General features: G+C 39.4%; 1 protein-coding gene across 12 annotated transcripts in view; it reads left to right on the top strand.

Moving 5' to 3' along the window:
* Nucleotides 1-23,794, top strand: part of stxbp5l (syntaxin binding protein 5L) — a 116,582-nt gene that overhangs the window by 27,484 nt on the left and 65,304 nt on the right. For all 12 annotated transcript variants that reach the window (XM_056754552.1, XM_056754546.1, XM_056754551.1 and 9 more), the window contains exon 3: nucleotides 23,507-23,588. In XM_056754552.1, coding sequence (XP_056610530.1) covers nucleotides 23,507-23,588 — 82 coding nt within the window. The remainder of the gene's footprint in view (nucleotides 1-23,506; nucleotides 23,589-23,794) is intronic.

Raw genomic sequence — 23,794 nt, 5'->3', positions numbered from 1 at the left:
ACTCCCGGGCCTCTCCAGCCGGTCCCGTCCGGCACTCCCGGGCCTCTCCAGCCGGTCCCGTCCGGCACTCCCGGGCCTCTCCAGCCGGTCCCGTCCGGCACTCCCGGGCCTCTCCAGCCGGTCCCGTCCGGCACTCCCGGGCCTCTCCAGCCGGTCCCGTCCGGCACTCCCGGGCCTCTCCAGCCGGTCCCGTCCGGCACTCCCGGGCCTCTCCAGCCGGTCCCGTCCGGCACTCCCGGGCCTCTCCAGCCGGTCCCGTCCGGCACTCCCGGGCCTCTCCAGCCGGTCCCGTCCGGCACTCCCGGGCCTCTCCAGCCGGTCCCGTCCGGCACTCCCGGGCCTCTCCAGCCGGTCCCGTCCGGCACTCCCGGGCCTCTCCAGCCGGTCCCGTCCGGCACTCCCGGGCCTCTCCAGCCGGTCCCGTCCGGCACTCCCGGGCCTCTCCAGCCGGTCCCGTCCGGCACTCCCGGGCCTCTCCAGCCGGTCCCGTCCGGCACTCCCGGGCCTCTCCAGCCGGTCCCGTCCGGCACTCCCGGGCCTCTCCAGCCGGTCCCGTCCGGCACTCCCGGGCCTCTCCAGCCGGTCCCGTCCGGCACTCCCGGGCCTCTCCAGCCGGTCCCGTCCGGCACTCCCGGGCCTCTCCAGCCGGTCCCGTCCGGCACTCCCGGGCCTCTCCAGCCATGGTCCGTTCCGGCAGTCCAGCAGGGGACTAGGACAGTTCCTCCAAGGACTTCCCCTGTTAAGCCCTCTGGGGCTCCGTGCTCTGGCGCGCCCCCACGGGCTAGGACTTCCCCACCCAGCCCTACCCTTTCTGGACTTCCCCCTATGTTCTCTGGTTTGCCAACACCCCCCCTCCCTTGTTTGTTATTTTTATTGTCACACCCGAGTCCACTCGTTGTCATGTCATGTATGCCCCTTATCTTGTTGACCATGTCTGTCTGGTTCTTGTCTTTGTCTAAGTCTGTCTTGTCTTGTTTGTGCCTTTGAGGAGCATCAGGATGCTGCTCCTTAAGGCGGGGGTTCTGTCATGATTCCACCTCACCTTGTCAGGTATTTCTTGGTCTAGAGGTGGAATCATACAGAATCCTCTGTTTCATGTGGGAGAGAGACGATTTCTTCTCTCTCCGTGTCTCGTCTCTGGCCCCGCCCCTCTCTCCTCGTCAGCTTTCCCTGAGTGCTAATCCCCAGCACCTGTTGCTCGTTACCATCCTCTGTTTGTTTCCCCTATAAAGAGTCATCATGTTTCTGTCTCGTTGCTCGTGCATTGTAAGCTGTACCTGTATTTGTATGCTGTGTGTATACCTGGTCCTCGTCTGAGTTGTTCTAAGTGTCAGTTCAGTTTATATCAAGTGTTTGTTTTTGTACCCAGCTTTAGTGAGTCAGTGTTCTTGGTTAAGTTTATTATTTACCCTGTTTTCCCCATTGTGGGTTTTGTTTTGCCTTTTTAGTCTTGTGATATATAATAAATTATCTGTTAACCCCGCTATCCCTGAGTCCTGCCTGCAATTGGGTTCTACCTCCCTTAATCCTGACAGAATCATCTTATTGTAAACTAGATTTGCATTTCCTTCGGCTTATACGTGCAAAGCAGCAAAAGAACATTGGTGAAGCTGGTAATCTATGTTCTAGGCTATGGTTTTGTCTCTCTAAGAAATGCACTGTTAGGGAAGCTCTGATGTCAGTATGAACTTTGTTACGATGATGTCATAGTTGTCAGCATCATTAATATTCATCCTGTTAACGAATCTTGGTATTGTGGACGCAGAAATTGTTGCCAAACCATATGCCCACGATTACACACAGACAGAGACACACACACACGCGCATATGCACACACACGCACACACACACACACACACACACACACACACACACCTACACACACACACACACACACAGAGTAGCAAGGGACCCATGCAGAGAACTTAATTACATTGGATTTATAGTGAATGCCACTAATTAAATTAATGAAAATTTTATGGCTGCAACAAGATACAGGACACACACACGCACACACATTGTACAGTCAACTTTCAAAAGACTTTCCATTGTCCCAACAATGTAGGCAAAACCTGGGTGACTCACAAATATTGTATTGTTTCTATTATGTTTGTGCGTTATTGATTCACCCCTTTGCTTGAATGCTTGAATTAACGATTAAATTAATTGTTTTGGTATTGTGTTGGTCTTGTAGGTTATGTTTGCACATTTCTCGGAGTATGTGTGTGTAGACCAGTTTGATTTTCGTCCTGGTATGTGTGTGATGCATGTTGCCTGCCTCCTTGACCTGGTCTCTTGGTTAAATAGAGTGGTCAAGTTGTGCCGGATGCTGATTGGCTGATTATTAGAGGTATGGAAGAAGTGTGGGCGGCAGGGGCGGACCTAATGAAGGACAGAAACGAGAGATAAATGGCATCCTTCGGTAATTGTGCAGAAATGATTGCAATTAGAGCCGTTGAAAGAAAGGCTGATGGGTTTGATACGTATGGAGGTGTGGAGAAGTTGAAGAGGAGAATGGAAAGGAAATGGGAAAAAAAACTGACTGGTACACTAGCATCACACAAAAAGACACATTCCTGCACTTGTAAAAATGAAGGTTCTTCAATGGGTCTTGAGTTCAGTTCAGGTTCAGTTAAGAACTGAAGGACCATGTTCACTGTATAACCTTCTTGAGTTGTCTCGAGATTACTGAAGTTCCTGCTGTTATCATGGGTCCTTCAGCAAATTTATTTGTTCTTCGGGTACTGTAAAGCACCAGCACACCCACCAAAAAAGATTTTTTGGCATCATTTCATTCATAAACCAACATTCTTTAAAATATTTTTGTTTGTGCTCTGCAGAAGAAAGAAAGTCATACAAGTTTGAACTGACAAGAGGGTGAGTAAATATTGACAGCATTTTCATTTTTGTTTGAACTCTCTCTGTAACCTCTTGAGACGTACCAGTCGAGGGCTGTATTGTATTATTTTGACGTCACTTTCTTTAAAGTTGTTTACAATGACTAGATAGATTTCGGTCTAAAACTATTAACAAGATTCAAAACTATACATTGTCTGAAAGGTTTTACTGTAAGTATATGGTCTCCGTTTTGCAATATAGATGCTTCAGGAATATTAATATTGGAATTTGTGACGGAAGTGCAGAATAACAACATGCAGAATAAAACAACAACTTCATACCTTTGTTTTGATATAACGATGGGGAGTCGAATCCATACATAAACATGAAAGATTAATACCTGGCACACACAGTGACAGATGTTTAAATCTATATCAGCCAGGTTTTCACAATACAAATACAGGATATACGTACTACTTTTATTAAACCGACCATACAAACCCTCCGCTTTATCATTCCATGGGTGACGAACATGCAAAGTGGAAACAAAGGAAACACTTTTAGGTGAACTAACCCTTTACATCAGATATAGACAGGCACACACAAACTCACAACGTTCTAGCACCCTCACAGACAACGGCTGAATTAGAAACAGAGACGCAGATCAAATCTCACACACACATGCACACACATGTAGGCGTGCTCTCAATTGATTGTCTCTTGAGTCAAGGCCTTCCTGATTGCCTTTCAAGTGTTGGAGATGAACGCTGGAATATATAGAGCAGGACACAGAGAAAGAAGTATATAGAGATTGTGATTGAGAAGTCCGGTGATTGAAATATTGGTGTCTATTTGCACATCGTTTCTTTCTTTATCACCTACTTTTCTTTTCTTTTGCTAATTCTTTATCTTTATCATTTCATGGCAGCCCTGTGTTTTAGTCATGTAGATTCTAATACACATACTAATACACCCCCTGAAAACCGTAGTTGTTAAGCCCCTCCTATAAAAGAGCAATCTTGTTAACACCATATTGAGCAACTATAGACCGATATCCAATCTTCTTTTCATAGGCAAGATTATTGAAAAGATTGTTTTTAATCAACTGAACTACTGAATTCAATCTGGTTTCCGGCCGCATTACAGCACAGAGACAGCGCTCATAAAGATAATAAGTGATATTCGCCTAAATTCTGATTTTGGCAAAATATCTGCTAGACCTCAGTGCTGCATTTGACACTGTCGATCATAGAATACAATACATCTAGAGACACTCGAAAACCAGGTCAGTCTTTCTGGGACGGTCCTCAAATGGTTCAGGCCATACTTAGGTCGGAAAGGTTATTATGTGAGTATAGGAGAGCATAAGTCTAAGTGGACGTCAATGATGTGCGGAGTCCCACAAGGCTCAATTCTTGCACCACTCTTGTTCAGCCTGTATATGGTCCCACTGAGTCAAGTAATGAAAAAGAAACAAATTGCATACCACAGCTATGCAGATGACACACAGATTTACCTAGCCTCATTGCCAAATGACTACGCTCCATTGACTCTCTCTGCCAAAGCATTGATGAAATTAATAGTTGGATGTGCCAAAACTTTCTTCAGTTAATCAAGGAGAACACTGAAGTCATTGCATTTGGAAACAAAGATGAATTTCTCAAGGTGAATGCATACCTTGACTCTAGGTGTCAGACAACTAAAAAACAGGTCAAGAATCTTGTTGTGATCTTGTTGTCAAAACTTAGTTTCAGTAGTCTTGTTAAAGCGGTATCTAAATCAACATACTTCCATCTCAAAAACATTGCAAGAATTAGATGTTTTGTTTCCAGTCAAGACTTGGAGAAACTTGTTCATGCCTTTATTACCACACTAGGGATATTGTAGCATCGGTCCTGGTGAAACCTTCTCATAAGGACATTTGAAGTGGTCCTTACTATTTGATTCAATCAGGTTTACTTTAGATATAATAATCTCATCACATTTTTGTGAAAGTGAGGTTTAAAAAAATATGATTGGACTGATATGAAGCAGTTTAACAATGTAAGGGAAATATAAAAGGGAAAGAGTTGAAATAAAGATGAAGAGATGGATGGACGGATGAATGAGCAAAACTGATCTGATAGGTCCTTTGACTCACTCACTGTAGCGAGAGACATGTAATGTGTGTATTTGTGCATTCATTCCGCGCTGTTCATTCATATACTGTCTTTAAGTAATAGTTTATTCAACGAGTGACGGGTTTGACATCAGTGATAGAGCAACATCAGTCATTTTCATGTCTTGTGAACCATCATCATTGACGTCATGTGAAATATTGAGTTAAGTATTTTTGCCATAAATCCTTATTATTTGTCAACCTGTATATTTGTTTCTAGTTTTTCAAATATCACACTAGTAAAAATTATTAAAATGTGTTTGTCAACTTTGACAACACAGTATGTAATAATTTAAAGGCCCATTGTATTCAATTTATCGGCATCTAGTTGAGAACCAACGGCTCACTCTACCCATCCCTTTCGAAGCACTATGGTGGCTGACACAGGGCTAAGATGTTGTCCAGATGTTGCTGTTTGTCCATTTAGGGCTACTCTAGAAACATGGCAAATTCAATTTTATGGGAACCGCCGTGTATGTAGACTGAAATAGCTCATTCAAAGGTAATAAAAACATAACGCTTTATTATGCAAGGTCTTTTTACACTCAAAGATATAGTTATGTCAATTATATTGTATTTCTGTCAATAGATCCTTCAAAAAAAATACCCAGCACCTTTAAAAAGGACAATGTTTCTTTACCATTTCTTGAAAAAAAAGTAAATTTGGACATCTGTGTTTTCGGAATGAGTGGAACAATATTCAATAACGATAATGAAATTTGATTGATTTGGAGGAGAGGACTTGAGGTAAATAATGATTAATGTAACTTTACAGAATTTGGAATATTTTTACTGCTTGAAAAACCTTGGTTACTATATACCTCTTGTACCATTTGAACTTCATATACAATCTGCTAACATCCCCATCCATATAAATGATGTATCTCATATATATTCATAATATTTCAGAAAAACAGAGATGAAGGACAAACTATTCCTTTAATCATTTTTTCTGCAAACACTCACAAGCGCTTACCTGAAAGAAAATCCAAATATCTGTCAAATGTCGTTTTTACTCCCATCGCAGCAGAGCAGCAGGTGGTTATTTTAGCTAAATGAGGGTTGGAGGGACAGACTGAGCTATTATCTATTGTCCTTTTCCCTATTTCATTTTTTTCTCTTTTTTTGCAATCAGTCATCTGTTCTCCTGTTATCATCATCATTATAATTAGTGATTGCCCTTGAACGTCAGACATGCCTTTCATTTAAAAATGCCCGGCCATTCCGACAATGCTGGATTCTGATTCCTGAACTGATTGAAGTGGATGGTGTTTGAGATTGATAAATGTGTTGTGTTTGCAACTCCGACCTGACTTTTATTCTGTTGGTCAGAAGAGAAGTCTCACTACTGAAAAAACTAAACTGATTTATATGTTCAGCTTTGTGCACCACACCACAAGCAACACCAGAGGCATTTCAAATAATGAACTGGCTTCCTTAACACTACTTTATTTTTTTCAGAAGACACAGCTATTTTCTAGCGGCTGTTATTTGAGAAACATTTTTGGCAGTTTATTGGTGTAGTTATGGAATCTACCAGTGATGGCTAAGCTAGATCATCCTAACCTTTAAAAAAGAAACATTAACATCACATACATTCTGTAACACTTGAAATTTTTACCTAATTGAATTACAATTTTCCATGTCTGCTGCTTTTGACAGCTCAGTCGCAATAGTGAACAGTCTGAACTGTGTTTTTGTGTTGCCATCTGTCAGTCAATGTTATCATGACATTTTGGCTCCAGGGTGATTAGTCATGTGTTATTTACAAACCTTTGAACACATGTGGCATGTGCAAGCTGTACTTCTGGTGGGCATGTGCGAGCTGAGCAATGGTCACTGAGAGAAACGGAATGCCAATGGAATTCTATGGAGTTCCAACGAACAGGGATGTGCTACAGAGCTCGCCCCCAACACAATGCTGTAGTTTTTCTGACACAGCCGGCTCTTTAGTTTTACCCTTTCATGTTTGAAGAGAAGTAAATGAATCACAATTCTCCAGATGTATGCTCGCTATTGTGACGATCCTGTCCTTTCTGTTCTTGGATTTCGTGCCTTGGGACAGGGTTGCTACAGTATCATGTCTTGTGTGTATGTTTTGTTTTATGTGGAGACACGTGGCGGTATGTTTGGATAATTCGCCGCGTGTCATCCTGTGTTCCGTTAAGCTCCGCCCCCTTGTTTCTCCGTTAGGCTCCCTTAGTGTGTTATCTCCGTCACCTGTCTCCCATTAGTGTTTAGTCTTGTCACCTGCCCTTCTCCGTCCCTGTGCAATCTCCCCTCGTTATTATGTCCCTATTTAATATCTCTGTTTCCCCTCACACCTTGTTCGGTTCATTGTATTGTATTTGTCTTTCTAGCCTTGCCCCATGTTCCGGAGGATATTTGGATTACCCTGTTACCTGTTTGAAGTTTTGTATGAGTTTCCTCCCCGTGGTTTCTGTCGGTGTGTTTCGTGTTTTTGGACTTTTTCGCTACCTTGTTTTGTTTGTTCCCCTCGTGGAAAGTTTTCTGTTTAGTATCAGTCTCTGTTTTGCCCCATCGTGGGTTTTGTTTTATTTAATAAAAGTCTTTGTTACCTCCATCTGCCTTGCATCTGGGTTCTGCTCATATATTTCGTGACAGCTATCTTCAGGTAACTCAGCTTTACATAAGATATAAGACATCTCTTACACATTCCACCACAGGCCTTTGTGTGTGTGGGAGCAGTGGGTGTATGAGTGTGTTTAAATCAAGAATATATTCACCAGCCCACATTGTGACTCACCACTTGTCATCCGACCAGCTCATGTTTCACAAAGAGAGAGAGCGAAAGCGAGAGAGTAGATCCCAGATCTTTTTTCCGCATGTGTGTTTTCTGTATAGACAAGATACATTTGGAGAGAAATGCATCATTACTGGAGATGTGAACATTGGTTTACATTACAAAAGAAAGCTCTTGTTTGTTTGTTTGTTTATAAATGGACAGTAAATATACTCATCTGTCCACTTCATAAAAGGAAAGTGTGTCATTTTTGTCGATGTTTACATATACTCTTTTCTCAGTCATTATTCAGGAAAAATAATCCATTGGTCAGAGTGTAAATACTCAAACATTGATCTGTTTATTGGAGTGCCCTGACATGTTAGCCTCCACCTCAGTCAATGATGTGAATTTAGAGAAAACTTAGTCATTGAACAACTAAAGCCGCTGGTTATTCCATTAGCTCAGCTGGTAAAATTTGACACCTTAGATGGTAAGGTTTGATACCCAGGGAATGCGCATAGCCTACTAATCTAATGGCCTAAATGTAATGCACGTTGGTTTGGATAAAAGTGTCTGCCAATGCGTAAATGCAGAATGTAAAAGGCAGAATTACTCTTTGAGGAGTGTTTGAGAAACCTACATATTTTGCGCTCCTGCAAGTTCCTTTCAAGTCCTGCAGTGATGTCAGCCAAATCTCTGTAATTTACTGAATTTTCAATGGCATCAACATAAAGATTTTTGCTCTCTTTGTTTTTGCTGCGTTCATCTGTGAACGTGTGGATAGGGTTGTGACTATATCCTCATTAGTGCTTAACCGCAGCAATTAGATGCCGACCGCTGTGTTAAGGTCATCACCGCACTTTTTTGTTCAAATTGTTTTGCTGGTGAAAGTTACAGGAGTGCATATGGTGTGTGATATGAACTATAAACACATTAATCATTGTTTATCGTAATTTACTGTATTCCATCCTATATGTTCGAGGGCTTCTGGAGAAAAGAAACAGCTTCCCGCGCAAGGGAGATGGACAGTCCATTAAACATACAGTATGGGGGATTTATTTTGTGTGTATGGCAAGCAACGGCAACAATTGCAATGTTCACGTTTATTCATTTTTTACGAGCTTATTTCCTTTTTGTTTCAAATTAAATGCATGTCAAATAAAGGTTATATACATTGGCTATGAAAACAAGAGGTGAGAGTAGTCTAATTTATGGTCGTAAATTATCTGAAAAGGAAAAAATGCGATTCGTATTTATCTACATCAAGCATGATGCAAGTCCCGTCTCACGAGCAAATTGAACCCAAGATGAGAGAATGACGTCTTCTGCTTCTAAATCCCACGATGGGGCAAAATGACAGAAGAAAAATCACAAACGCAAAATAAATACTTTCCACGAGGGGGAATAACAATAGAGAGAAGACAAATAAACTAAGCACTTAACAGGAACTGGATAAGCTCGGGGATACAGGAACCAGGACACGAGGTAAGTATACTAACAAGGCAAAACGAAACAGCATAGGACAGCGAATACAAAAGCATTAAATAGAGGAGCTAACGAGGGATAATAACAATAGGCAGGTGGAAGGGATAATTACAGGCGGGAAGATAGACAAGGAAACGAGGGGGCGGGGTCAAGACACAACTGGAGAGCACATGGCCATCATAATAAGCAATGGCCGTGTGCTTCCACACAAAACACGTGGGACTGTCATAGAATCATGACAGTGTGGACGAAATCTGTAAAAACATGGTTTTTCTGGTGTGCACAGTGTTAAATTTGCACAAATACTGGCTCATTTTAACTTTCTTTTACTTCATTACTCCCGCTGTTCTATTGTAATTTGTTGAGGCTGCGTAAATTTCCTTGTATCAAGCCTACACAATTTGCCTTTATGTATTTTCTTTTCATAATTACTAATTATATTATTTGTAACATAATCTGGTTGGCCTTGAGTCATTTTGTTTTGCAAAGGAAAAAAGGCATATAGCCTTCCTTGCATTTTAATTGCACCTTGTTCGTCTTTGTTGTTCTGCATTGACCAATAAATATAAATAAGTATTAAATTGTTGTCATTTTAAAACAATATATGCTAGATAATAGCAGTCCAACAACATACTTTATGTCTATTTGCAACCAAAATAAAAATAAAGGCGGGAAAATTGTATGCCGCACTACAGAGACAAAGAGAATCACCGCATAAGAAATTCCACCACCGTCACAGTCCATATGTGTGGACATCCTGTAAATGGATGGAAAGGAAAACAGAGGGACTTAACAACAGCAATTGCCATAGATGAGTAAAAACTTACTTATATGTGCCCACCGAGAGCAGCTCTGAGAAAACAACCATATTAGACTCATTCAGCCATCCTCTGTGTTTGGTGTCTGCGTCGATGTGTCCTTTTTATATGTGATGTATAAATCAGAATGTCCAGACAGTGCCTTGTGAGGCCTATAGCCGCCTTTTCACTGCGCACAACATTTGGACACAACTGTCGGAATTCGCACCACTAGTGGCAGTCATATTAAACTTTCAGTTTTATCATAAATCTACGGCAACATGGGAGAGCAGCTAATGGCGTGTAAGCATATGGGGCGACGAAAAACTTCCGCTTTTACAGCACTGGGGTAGTTTACACCAAGCGATAACGGTATGTTTCGTAAGAAAACATTTAAGCGAACCACAGCAGAGCGTTGCTATGTGCCTCTGTGATCATGCCTCGAGTAAATGCAAAAGTTCACTAAGCTTTCTTAAATTTGTGAATGTAGCTAGAAATGAATAGCTTGAAGCCCTTCTCCTTTTTAGTTGTGTTTGGATAATTTTATTAAGTCAGTGAATGTAATCCTATGTGCATCTTTACCGAGTGAAAAATGCCATTGTTCATTAAGGGCGCTAATGAGATTTTTGCAAAAATTGTGACCTTTTCGTGTGCATATGCCCCATTTCCCTAAATCGGCGTAAGATCCGAAATTTTCACATTCGTAGACGGTTGTCACCCCATGCAGCGCCTGTGCGACTCTCGATAGGAAATGAATGACTTCCGGTGTATTGGCCCTAGTTTGTTGTGTGTAGTGAAAAGGCGACTTAACACTGCTATCTAGGTATGCAGCTCACTGGGTTTTGGAGCAGATCCATTGATTCAGAGTTTTGCAGAAACCCTACAGCCTACAGGCTAATTCAAGCTCAAGGGTTGTTTATCAGGGCACGTTGCCCCACACACACCCTGCTGGTGTATTGTAACTGTGCAGCTTTGTGTGAGACATTCATGTGTGTGGATTGCTTGTGCATTGATGATAGAGAAGCCTTACGATGCCCCTGATGTTGTAAAAGCCTACAGGCCACAAAATCAATATCTCCTGATGGTGCTGAGAAGGAGAGAGAGAGAGAGAGAGAGAGAGAGGGCAGGGATGGGGTAATAGGAAGGGACCTGCCAACTAGCTGCAGCACTGTGAGCATGTGTGAAAGATTGAGAATGCAGGAGAGAGAGAGATTGGTAGGACGCTGTATTAGCTTCACTTTATTCTTTGGAGCAGAAAATTCAGGCAGGGGCTTGTTTCCTTCCAGCAGGGAATTATCCACATAAAACACAAGACCTTCAGCTCCGTGCGTGTAAGAATGATAGACAGTTATTGGAAAATGGACAACAGACCTTTGCATAGCCTTATTCTGTGCTTGAAAAATTCATAAGCAATTTATTGAAAAGCTTTGGTAAACTAATCCCAACATTAGAGAACTATATAGGCACGCACAGAGAGCCGGAGAGATTAAAGGAATATAGTAAACTAGGCGTGGGATTTGAAGCTATTAGAATCTGCTTGGCATTTGAGCTCACAGCAGTAGCAGTCAGGGCTGAGTAAACTCCAGTGTCTCCTTTTATTCGACCGCTTTGCGGCCCGCAACATCTCAGGTAACAGCATAGAACTGCTGACTGTGATGCTAAATCCCTGTCAGTTGAGGAAGACGCTGTTTCTTTCAGCTCGGTTCAATGTTCTTACTGTAGCTCCTGCTGTCGGGATGTGAAGCGAGCATACTCTCGGAATCCTTAAAGAAACAGTCAACCCTAAAATATTGCATGATGTTGCTCGGAGTATTTTATGTAAGGCTGTCGTTCAATGATTTTAAGGATTTTACTTGAGAAATTTAAAAATACTTTAATCTTCAGAATTGTTACTGTAAAGGCATAAAAAATTATATTTTTTTCACCCTCATGTTATTCAAAACCTGTATACGACTTCTGTGGAACAAAAGAAGATATTTCAAGAAACGTCTCTGTGGTTTTGTGTCCATCTAATGGAAGTTATTGGGGGCCAATGCTGTTTGGTAGCCAATGTTCTTTAAAATATCTTCTTTTGTGTTCAGCAGAAGAAAGAATGTCTGGTTTGGAATGACATGATGGTGAGTAAATGGTTTTTGGGTGAACTGTCTCTTTAATAATTTTCTGATTAAAAAATAACTTTGATAGAGGTTGATTTTCACAGTGATGTGATTAACACTACATTTTATCTTCGTTTTACTAGTTTATATAATAAGCAAATGGTTTGTTTTTAGACCGTATTTATAGTCTCAAAATGGAGACTTGCATTTAGTTTTTAGATATGTTAATATTTCAATTTTCTCTGTACTTTTAACATCCTTGCTTTAGTGTGATTTTTGTAATTTTATGGTTTCCTCTAGTGCGGTGGTTTTGCAATTGGGGGCCCCAAGATGGATCCAGGGGGCACAGATTTTGTGGTATTTTATGAAATCAGAAAAATAAGAACACCAACTAATAGAATTGATGTTCCAGCATTGTATAACTGCATATGTTTTGGGTTTAGTTTAAATTCTTAATTTAAGATTATAAGTCTTTATTTGGGGGGATGCAAAGCGATGCACTTTACACAAAGAGGGGCTTACAACAAAAAGTTTGAGAACCACTGCTCTAGTGTCCATACACTTTACATGGTGTTTAGGAAATAATGAGAAGATTTTAAATTTTCTTTGTATCGCTTTCAGGATAACAAATTACTTTGCCCCAATGGTCATATTCTTGCCAACATTTTTGTCCCAGATGCTGTCATTCACAGAGTGCTGTTAAATCAATGTCTGTACAGAAACACATTCCAGTGGTGTCCCTCACATCACACAAAGAGCAAAGACAATAGGCAGGATTTGCTGGAGAAAAGTCTTACAGGAAATAGTAATTAATTAGTGATTTAACATAACAGAAACAATGCAATGACACAGATGATTGGCTGATATCACCTCTACGGGGGTTAGAGCAATAAGATCTCATTACATGTGAGATTAAGTTTTTCATTTTGCAGATGAATGCTCTGTATTATTTTGTCTCGCGAAACGTCCTTCATCATTATAGGGGAAATGAAGTGATTTATGAAGAAGGGATTTGTCAGACTTTACATTGAATATTTAAGCATTGTTTGTCATCGTTATTGATATGCGCATCAGCAGGTCTCTTGTCATTTTGTTTAGTACAGTTGAATACTTTCGGTTAAGGTCTGATGACTGATTGTGTGTGTATGTATTTGGAATGAATTTAGTCTTTAGAAGTCTGAAAATCATTTACCTGTTTTAATTACAAATCAAGCAAATTTGATAAATGATATAATAATGAAATGCTATATGATTGTAATTTACTGTTAATTATGGTCAAGTTAACACACACCTATGCGGCCCTTATCATAAATGTTTTAATGTGAGACTGTAAAAAAGAAAGATGAACAGAATAGCAAGCAGAAAGACCATGAACGATGCAGAGCACAGTGTGTCCACCCTGCAAAACCTGAAGTGGGCACTTCAGGTTTAGAATGCTAAAAACCCTGAATATGCATCTTTCCACCTTCATTTTCTGCTTCTCTCTCCTCAATTTGCACATTCGCTTTTTCTATAATGGTGAACACTTTATATTGACTACTGTTGTTGCTCTGAGCTTATGAAATCTCTCTCATGAAAATGGATAAACTGTTGGTTTATTTAACTGTGACCTTACGCCTGAAATGTAGGTGATTTTCCCTTCTGTTTGAAGGGCAAGGGTGAATATGTATAGAAATATGGTATGAAACGTCAGGCACTAGCAAACGTTGTGGCTTCCATTATTTTAGTCAATAAATTTGTTACTGCAGTACGCACTTCCTTTCACGGTGGTCTTTTGTCACTGCGATTGAGTTTGTGGCATCAGTCTGTTTGTATTACATCACACTATGGATGCTGACCCCTTCGTATGCCTATGTGTTTATTCACATTTGTTGACCGAACACCTGAATTTTGGTCTTATCTGGACTCCGATGCCATATTTTTTATTAATTCTTTTGTAGTAGTCATCTTTTGTCAAAGGACAAGATATCATGTGAAGGTTTTGCTACTGTAAGCAGAAGGTAACTCAATACAACAAAACAAAGATACATGATATATGAATATGATATCAGTATAACCCTAATACAGCAGATTTAATGTCTCATAGTTTAATGAAACATAATGTAAGAAATCAACAAAAATAAAACAACCTACCTAATGTTTAGGTTATACTGACTATCTGAGATTTCAGGTTTTTGGCTCATTTTGGATCCTAAAATAAGAAATCAAAGCAGGATAAAGGGTTGTGTGTCACCATATTTATATAGAGTTTTATAATTTCATTACAATTTCAATAACTCTAAGTGTGAGTTACTCACTGTGTGAATTTTGCTCAATAAAAAGGTTGCAGACAGAACGGAATGGAGAAAAGCTATTTTGCATTTCTGTGAAAGCTGTTTTGTTTTTATAAAAGCAATAACACATTTATGAAAATCTTTTTAACCGCTTTCACTTTTCTCGTTCCTTCTATGTGTTGTTTACACGTTTTTCTCTGTCCTTCAGGCTGTTATTGCATATCCCAGATACCATTTTCTGCTGGCTTGCAGGGGAAGTAATTGATTTTATAGCAAATAGAACAAATTTTTCATTTTGAGCAGAATTCTTAAGTTAGAGAGAGAGAGAGAATGGGGGTGAATTGAAAAGTTCTTCATCTCTGATCTGCTGATCCTCATATACGCACATCACAGGTGGCCAGTATCCCATCCCATGGTTGTGCTAAGTGGATCATTATCAAATCAAATCTGGCTAAAATCCCCTCTTGTTTACCCTTCTCATCCTGTTTTGTCCTTTTTCTTTTTCATCATTGTTTTGTCTTTGTGGTCTGCCCTTTTCTGTATTTAAAGGGTAGAATGATGGCACCCCACACAGGCTAATTGCACCCTTTACTCCTATGTCCCACATTGAGTGACACAGTAACCACGGCCTGAAATCATCACCTCCTGGGACAATCAGCTGTGTGTGTCAGAGAGACAGACCGACAGAGAGAATGAGAGTCAGAGAAAATAGTTTTGACATTATACGCTAATGGAGTGACAGTGATCCGGAATGCCTGTGTCTAGGACACACAGCTGTGCTCAGACTGAGATGGAGGTGAATAGATAAGAGAGTTCAGAAAGGACGGGTGTAAAGATGGGTGCGTGACAGGTGCTTTCCGAAACCAAATTATTCGTTCTCAATTTTTAACAGGCACTTCCTAACACTGAGTCCTGACCAAGAGTTTCTGTTGGGTTTTTTTGTAAGTCTGGACACTGTGAAATCTTATTGGTCCAGATGTTTGTATAACTATATAAAGAGCGCAAGTGTTCCAGAATAAAACATTGAATTTGACCAAAAATCCTGAAGTGAGATTAATAAAACAGATCACTGTTACCATTGAAACATGTATATCAAAAGCGCTTAACAGTGACTGCCCATTCCCATGAATGACGTCTTTAAATGAATCTATTTAACTTTATACTTGAAGCCTGTTAACTGTCTACCATTCCGTATACGGGACACCTAAATTTGTGTCAATATTGTGCATGTCATTTCTAATCGAATCATGACAAACTATATATCATTGGAATGTTCTAAGACTCTAGAAAACATATTTATTTAGTTAATTTTTTTTATAATTTATGATGGGAGACTAATTGAATCTTTTTTATAAAGAGCCTGCTTGGATTTTTTGTTATCCTTATGCGCCCCATATTTTTTATTGTATTTTTTATCAAAGAAACACATAAACTTTTTTAATTCATTTTTTACAATAAACTTAACATCATACCTTAAAAAAAAATTTTTGTGTGTATGTGATTTTTTTTTTTCACAATAATGAGCTATTTTTTCTCAAACAAAATGTATTCCAAAGAATTAATGAGTTTCTGCAATTTTAGTTCAGATGTGCGTTTTCATGTGTAAGCTCAAAAAGGGCTCCGACAGTTAACAGCGTTTAGGTAAAAAATTTTTTTTGTTCTGTATAACAAAATTTCTCCCAGATAAAGGCAAAGTTTCTATTTAAATTTTTATTGACAGAAAATAAAAACAGGTTAAAATAATAGAACAGTCACTGCAAAGAAAAGAAGTTCATTCACTTTTTAAGCAACATTAATATATGTTCATGTATTTGAGAAGTATTCGAAAAAAAATGTAATGTGATAACCTCGATTTGTATCACAGATTTCATGTGTCTGGTCATTCTGTCAGTCTTTCACATTTGCTGTTGGATGATATTCCTGAGGTTTGATTTTGTTGAACTTCAACAGACACTGTACTGAAATTGCCATAATACATCTAGAAATACTGATTAAATGAAAATTTGAATGGTCTGATAATTTTATTCTGCGGCTGTATATTACTATAAACATTCATTTGATATAACATTTCTAATAGTCAGTAACTGCTAGTTATACAGCTTTTTTGAGGGGACCAAGGCATGTAAAAAAGTGGCCAGTCACAGATGCAATACATCAAAGAAGTACGTTCTGTCATTTTTTTATTCGAGGACAGTATAGGATGTAATTCTCTAGTGTAGATGTTTTCATCGACTTTTCTTGTACATGTTTGGAAAGCTGGCAGCAGAATTGGTTGCGCAGTCTGCCCTAGTGTATAGAGGCTGACAAGCCAATAAAAATTTGCTCAAGGGTTATTGATCACTGGTGGACACCCCTGACCCCTCCCCCTCATTACCTCCATCTCTCCTCATCATGTGACTTTCATTGGCTCATCCCTTTAAACACAATCATTGTGCCTTCATTTGATCTTGTCCTCATTAAATGGAGCGTGGTGAACAAACATTGCTATTTTACCGCCCCGTCAAGCACCAAAAAACAGGCGACACACAGACAGACCCCGAGGGACATTGAGAAGAAAGGAGTATGAGACAGAGGGGTTTAATCTTTACTGTAATCACGGTCCTCAATTTGGTCTTTAAGTTGTCACCCCAATGCAGCTGCCTGACGCCCGTTGTCACGGGTACAAGCTATTCTGCCCCTGAGGGTAATGAAGATGGTACAGGACGAAACATGCTGGGAAATAGAGAAGATGTATTATGGGAACATAAACTATAGATCAGCTAATGCACAAAAATGATGGAACACATAGGCAGCAAGAATAAAAGACATAACATCCAAAACGGCCTGACGCATTCACTTCTATTGCGTTGACACAAAACCAATACAAGTCAATGTGTACCGCCGTTGTTCGGTTACCAACATTCTTCAAAATATCTTATTTTGTGTTCTGCAGAAGAAAGTCATACAGGAAATCGCAATAAGTAAGTAAATGATGACAGACATTTCATTTTGGGGTATACTAGCCCTTTAAGAAGTCTGATTTTATGCAAGTCACTTTGGATTTGCTTTTGAGGTAACTAGAAGTTACAGGATGAATTACAGGCTGAGATTTAATACTGCACATAGGGCTGAGTTTGGGGTTTTGAAAAAGGATAGTAATAAAAGTTAAAATCCAGAGCTGAGAATGAGCCAAATAATATAACAGGCCTACAATGTATCAACTAAACCCAGACCTGTCAATCATGCATTATGGAAAGCCAAACAACAACAACAAAAAATCGAGCAATAGAGCACCCCTATCTCAGCTAACTGGCAGTCATCACAGGCCAGCCGTATGCAAATTGCATCTCGCCCTTTATTCTAATTGTCAGCCATTCCGCGATTAAAGGACCATAAAATGTCACACGCTCAAAAACGCAATAGCGGTCCAATCGCATTTGTCGCCCCAGGTCAGCAGTCCGTTCTAGGTGAGACTGAGATTTTTTCACACTGAAACAGCTGGAGGATCTTCTATCAATAATCCACCGCAGGCCTCCTCCGTTCTGTAACGAACACCTGTGTCCCGCTATTGTCTTTATAATTAAAGGCCTACATCAACCGTGCAGGGTCACAATCTCTCCGCTCACACTCATTTTCCCATGTCCTCCCGTTTTTACGTGCTCCGTCTGGCAGATGCGTGCGTCGCAGCCGGAAGGGTTTTCTGCGGCGGAAGGGGTCATTTGTCAGAGCAGGTTTAGGCGCGCGTGTTAACACCTGGATATTCTGGCTCGGCAAAATGTGCGTATCGTAATGAGGGATCGTAATTAAAAGCGATATCCCAGACGCCGCCAGGTGCTGTCCGATGCTGCCAGCTCGAATCATGAGACATTCACACGAAACGCAATGGCCCAGAACCATATACCTGCTGACATTTTAGAACAAAGGCCTCCGAAATAATAATAGCAGCACGTGTCCTGTGAGTTTGCGAAAGCTTTCTTTCTGCCTAAATGAGTTGCATTGAAGGGTCTTCAAAAGAGCTTTGGCATGTGGGATGAAGAACGTGCCACAGGTGCCAGCATCCTCATCGGCGCGCTTATTCTTACAAAACAAATTGCAATGAATTTTGCACTTTAAAAGGGAATACATTCAAACTGTCAGGCTGCCAGCGTTCCACGTGCTAATTTTCACTCTGCCCTTGAATCTGGAAACAAAAGCACATGTCCTTGAGTTCCAAACATCCCCCTTACTGAATAATTCACAGAGGAGTGAGGAGAAGATAGGAGAAAGATTGCTTATTCACAATCAATTAATCAGAGTCGATTTACTGAAGGTTGGCTAGCAGCAGAGGCACAAGGATTCATGTTTTACACAAAAGGTTGATAGACTTTCATGTTTATACAGTATAATGGCGATCCACATTTTCAAAACATACAGTATGAATGTTCGGATTTCTTAGTTTGTGCTATTGTTTGTTTTTATTTTGCTTTAAAGAAAGCCATCACAGCATCATTTATGAAGGTTCCAAAAAGCATATTTGGTGCTTTAATGGAAGCAAGAAAATCTGACCTGTTGCACAAAAGATTTAAAGAGATAAGTCACCCAAAGATAAACATCTACTCATCCTCTTGTCATTTAAAACTTCTGTTGCTTTCTTTCTTCCTCTGAACACAAAAGAGAAAAAAGAACGTTGACAAATCTTTTTGCACATTCTCTTGCATATTCCCGCTCATGTAAATATTTACAGTTTACTTCTTAAATAGACTATACCTTAACCTTAATTATTATTCTTTTTCTTTTGTGTTTGTATTTTAAAACTTATCTTTGGAGCTGACCTGACCTGTGTATGTGAACTGTGTATGTCAACTGTTTATTTTGAGGGATCTAGTCATTGCCACAAATTTGCACATTAGTTATTTTTAATTCATTTACTTTTACTATTCAATTTACCTTTGTTTTCAACCTTTCAAACGCTGAAAGTGTCTGTTACATTCGATTCTCAGATTTAAAATATGGTCTTAAACTCTCAACAACATAACTTGTCCACTTGTGATCTGATCGACCAAAGTGAATTCAAATACCAGGTATACACAGGGCCCTAAAAAAACAAGCCAACACAAAAAAATGGTGATCCAATAGTTCATTTTGGTGTGTTTGTTATTGAAACAATAACACAGTAACATGCAGTAAAGAGGTGCAAACACAAGCACGCCCAGATTCAAGTCAGTGAGGCAGAATTAGCATAACTTCAGCGGTTGTGTTAATCTTCAATAACCAACTTTCCCATGATGACTGTAATAACACCAACACACACACACACACCCTGTGGTGTTTATTTTTTTACATGTCTAATTGATTTCATAGGGTAGCAGGTCTTAGATCTGTTTATATAACACAATGTGTTGCTTAATAGCTTCTGTATAGATTCTCATATTTGTTTCATTCATTTTTTTTCTAATTGCACATCTGAACCCTTCACAAAATTCCACATCAATCATATCAGAACAGAAGTTTTCATTGTGCAAGAGCTGCTCTTTCTTTTTAGCTCAGAGGTCTTGATGGATGGTTGTTAGTTAAAGTATTATCAACTTTGTCACAGATGTGTCACCTATAAGAGATATCCCTTTTAAAGATGAAATGTAGATGTACATTTTTGGCATATTATAACAGCTATAAAATGTGAGATTCTTTGAAAAACTGGAAGAGCAAATGATGCTTCAACTTGTTTTACTGTCAGATCGAGCAGTTTGTTTGTGTGCATGTTGTGATAGATTAGCATTGACTGACACTCTTCACACAAACACAAGTGAAATTAGAACAGACACAAACAGCTTCACGGTGTCGTTCAGAAACACACACATTCACACATTCGACTTGGGAATTCCCAGAGAAAAACAGCTTGCTCTGTAATTTAGCATGGCTACAGTAATGCCAAAGTTTTTAATTAGATGGAAAGAGATGTTTGATGAAAACAGGAAACAAATGTACTTTCCTTCCCCCTAGATGATGAGATTTTTTGGTGCGCTTTCGAAGAGTTTCAAGAGAGAATATTTTCTTCGACGCATTCTCTCACTATCCCCAAAACACGAAGCATGTAATTATTCCAGCTATAATTCTGTCCCTTTTGACTGATTAATTTCTCTCGCTGTGAATGCTTAGTAAATTGTCACATTGTTCGGCAACATCATTTTCTCTCTCAGTCAGAAGAAGTCTGTAGCACTGTAGGAAGTGTAACAACTTGTTTTTCCTATCCCGAATAAGACCTCAACAGAGTTTCGTGATAATTGGAGCAGGAAACTTCTTTGTCAATCTGTTTGTGTGTTTCTCGCTGTGTGTAAGAGAGATGAAGAGAGGGAAATAGGGTATGCATACAGTGACATTTTATAAGAGTTATTCTTAATAAAAACAGACCTAATTGAAAAAGGTTTTCTCTCAAAACTCTTAAATCCTTTGTTGTGAGGACGTGATTTCAATACATATGCTTTTGAGGATGAGAATGTTATTGATGGCTTGAAGCTTAAATGAAGATTTTCTTGATTTGACATTGAAATAAGTGTGCAAATGAAGGCAAGAGCAGCGGAAACAATGCATGAAAATAATCTATTGAAGGATATCTACAGTACATACTTATGTAGTCTGAAATGTACAGCTTCATGTGTGTAAATACCAGATCACAAGTCACAAAATGTTTCCTTACATGTATGTGTGTTTGTGGCTTTTATGACATTGGCACCGTTAGACTTCAACCATCCCTTTCAATCTTTCTCTCCTACTCGCTCTGAGTCACCCCTTCAAACTTGCTGAAGTCTCTCTCTCTCTCTCTCTCTCTCTCTCTCTGACTCATTCCTCTCTTTTACCTCCTGCCTTATTGACACTATGGTTTCACCTCTACTCTCTCATCCCTTTTTGGGGTGTGAGTCACCAGTCTATCTATTCAACACCTCCTAATTCTAACTCTCCATCTCCCTCCTCTTCCTCCATCGATCCTTCCTTCTGTTCAGCCTAGTCTCACTATAGAAACATTGCTTTAACTACCTGCTCACCAATAAAAAAATCTCTCAGTGGCCATTTGTTTCTTCCTTTGGAAGATTCTGAAATTGCCCTTCCTGCTACCTGTGAAATTTTACTTGGCACTCATATATACTGTATATTATCTAACATGCATGTTGACAGTAAGCAGAATAGCATCTTTTATTAAACAATGTATATCATAAATAAATAAAAATAACTATAAGTTTGTTAATCTTATACATTTTATTCATGAAAAGCAATCAAATTACATAAAGAGCTACACCTGTCAAGACAATTGAAGAACCTTGTGAACGAAGTTTAATAAACGTTTTAGTGGTTTATGGGAAAACATTATTAGTGAGATGTATTGTTGTAGAACTATGGTACTATTTTGACATTCATCTTATAAGTCATTCGTATGCTTGATATATGAAACACATTATTTAATGGGAAGTTTGTTCCATTCCATTCCATTTTCTACCGCTTATCCGAACTACCTCGGGTCACGGGTGGGAAGTTTGTGTGTTTGTTAAATTAAAAAATTCTGAACTTGTGTAGAATTCTTATTTGTCAATATAACCGAAGCAAGTAGAATCACCGGCTGAACATGTATAACAATTCATCACACAACCCATTTTCTTCTAAATTAGGAGTTTTCAAACTTTTTTGCCAGCCGAACCCTTTGTCCTAAATAATTTCCTTTAAGTACTGAGAGGCACTCCCCATGAGAGGCACTCCCCATGAGGAAGTAAATATTTCAATAATTTAGTAGTACATTTGCATGTTTAAGAAATAAAAATGCGTTAATTTTTTACGTTTTGAAGTTTTTATTAGTAGCATTTTTCATAACTATCTTTATTTTTAAACATTTTTTTGCAATTCAATTTTTAAAGTAATGGAAATAACATGTGTGTGTACTTGTGAACATACAGTGTACCTCACAAACACTCGGCGAACCCCGGTTTGGGAAACCTTGTTCTTGATAAGACAATTTAATAGTCTGTGCATTTAAAAAAAAAAATTAATGACCATTATTTGAATAACAAAAAAATGTAGAAAAAATTCAAGCACAATTTGAAAATGTTTGAAAGAACATCTAATGCGTTTCAATGGAGTGAAGGAAATCTGATATTTAGTTCAAATAGCAATGACATCAATTTGCTGAATGACACACTTTTTGCAATTATTCATTGATTGATACAAAATCATTTTCCCTCTATTTCTAGGTTGAAATTACTTTTTGAATGGCGGATTTTAATGTGGTCTTATAGAATATCTATAAATGTTTGCGTTTGTTTTTAATCAATCACTTTTTATTCAGTAATTTAACTGTCACGGTTGTGTAAGAGGCAGAACCCAAACTCAGGCAGGTGGAGGTAAAAGACTTATTAAATATCCAAAACAAAACCCACGATGGGGCAAAACAGACTCGGGGCGGGGGCGGAGCTTAACGAAAAACAGGAGGTCACGCGGCAAATTATCAAAACATACTGCCACGTGTCTCCACATAAAACAAAACATACACACAAGACATGGTACTGCAACAACCCTGTCCCCAAGGCATGAAATCTAAAAACAGAAAGGACAGGATCGTCACAGTAACACCAGAATCACCACCAGAAAGAAATTTTCACCACCTCCAAACAGTTTAACCCCTGCACCCCAGCCAAACACGCATCTCTAGACCAAAATGCACAGCTTATATAATTTAAGTATAAATTAAATAAAGCAAAAGTGCACAGAATGTCCCTGTTGTTGACTATGTTTCTGTAATTATATTATACCATCTTGTTTTACTGTCTTTTGAGAGGGTCAGATACACTTGTGTGTGTTGCATTTGTAGTTAAAAGAAGAGACAAATGGCAACATGATCTTTCTCCTCCCCCTGTCTGACTTCTGATGGCTCTCTTTGATCGATTGCTCTGTGTGTGTGGCTGGAAGAAACCCTTATTCCTTTCCTAATCAACAGATTCCAACTATTTAAAACACCGTGAGCTAATCTAGGGGTCAAAGCTGTTAATATGACTTGATGAGTTCATCCATCCATCACTGTTTTCATCCATCAATTGATGTCTTGACTGCCTTTTTGGCATAATGTTATAATACTCTTTCAAGTGGTCTTTCCCTTAACTCTGTGATGTCATCAGTCTGGGAGGGCCAGGAGTGGACTGCCATTGCCAGCATGAGAGTGGGGCAGCAGTTCTCCAACTGCAGTTTCTCATCAACGAGGTACAACACACCCACACACGCAGGCACACATATATTACAGCATGTATTCAGGCAGCATATGCAGAAAGCACGTAGGAGGGCAGAGCGTGTCTGTGCATGTTTATATCTTTTATTTTAGGCGCGTGTGTACTCAAGAATAAATGGATGCTCTGCTCTTCAGAAGAATACGTTTAGGTCAAGAGCCGATCTCCCTCTTGGTCTTGTGG

Source organism: Triplophysa dalaica, chromosome 8, assembly GCF_015846415.1.
Source record: "Triplophysa dalaica isolate WHDGS20190420 chromosome 8, ASM1584641v1, whole genome shotgun sequence".
Lineage (NCBI taxonomy): Eukaryota > Metazoa > Chordata > Actinopteri > Cypriniformes > Nemacheilidae > Triplophysa > Triplophysa dalaica.
This window is presented reverse-complemented; position numbering and strand designations above follow the sequence as displayed.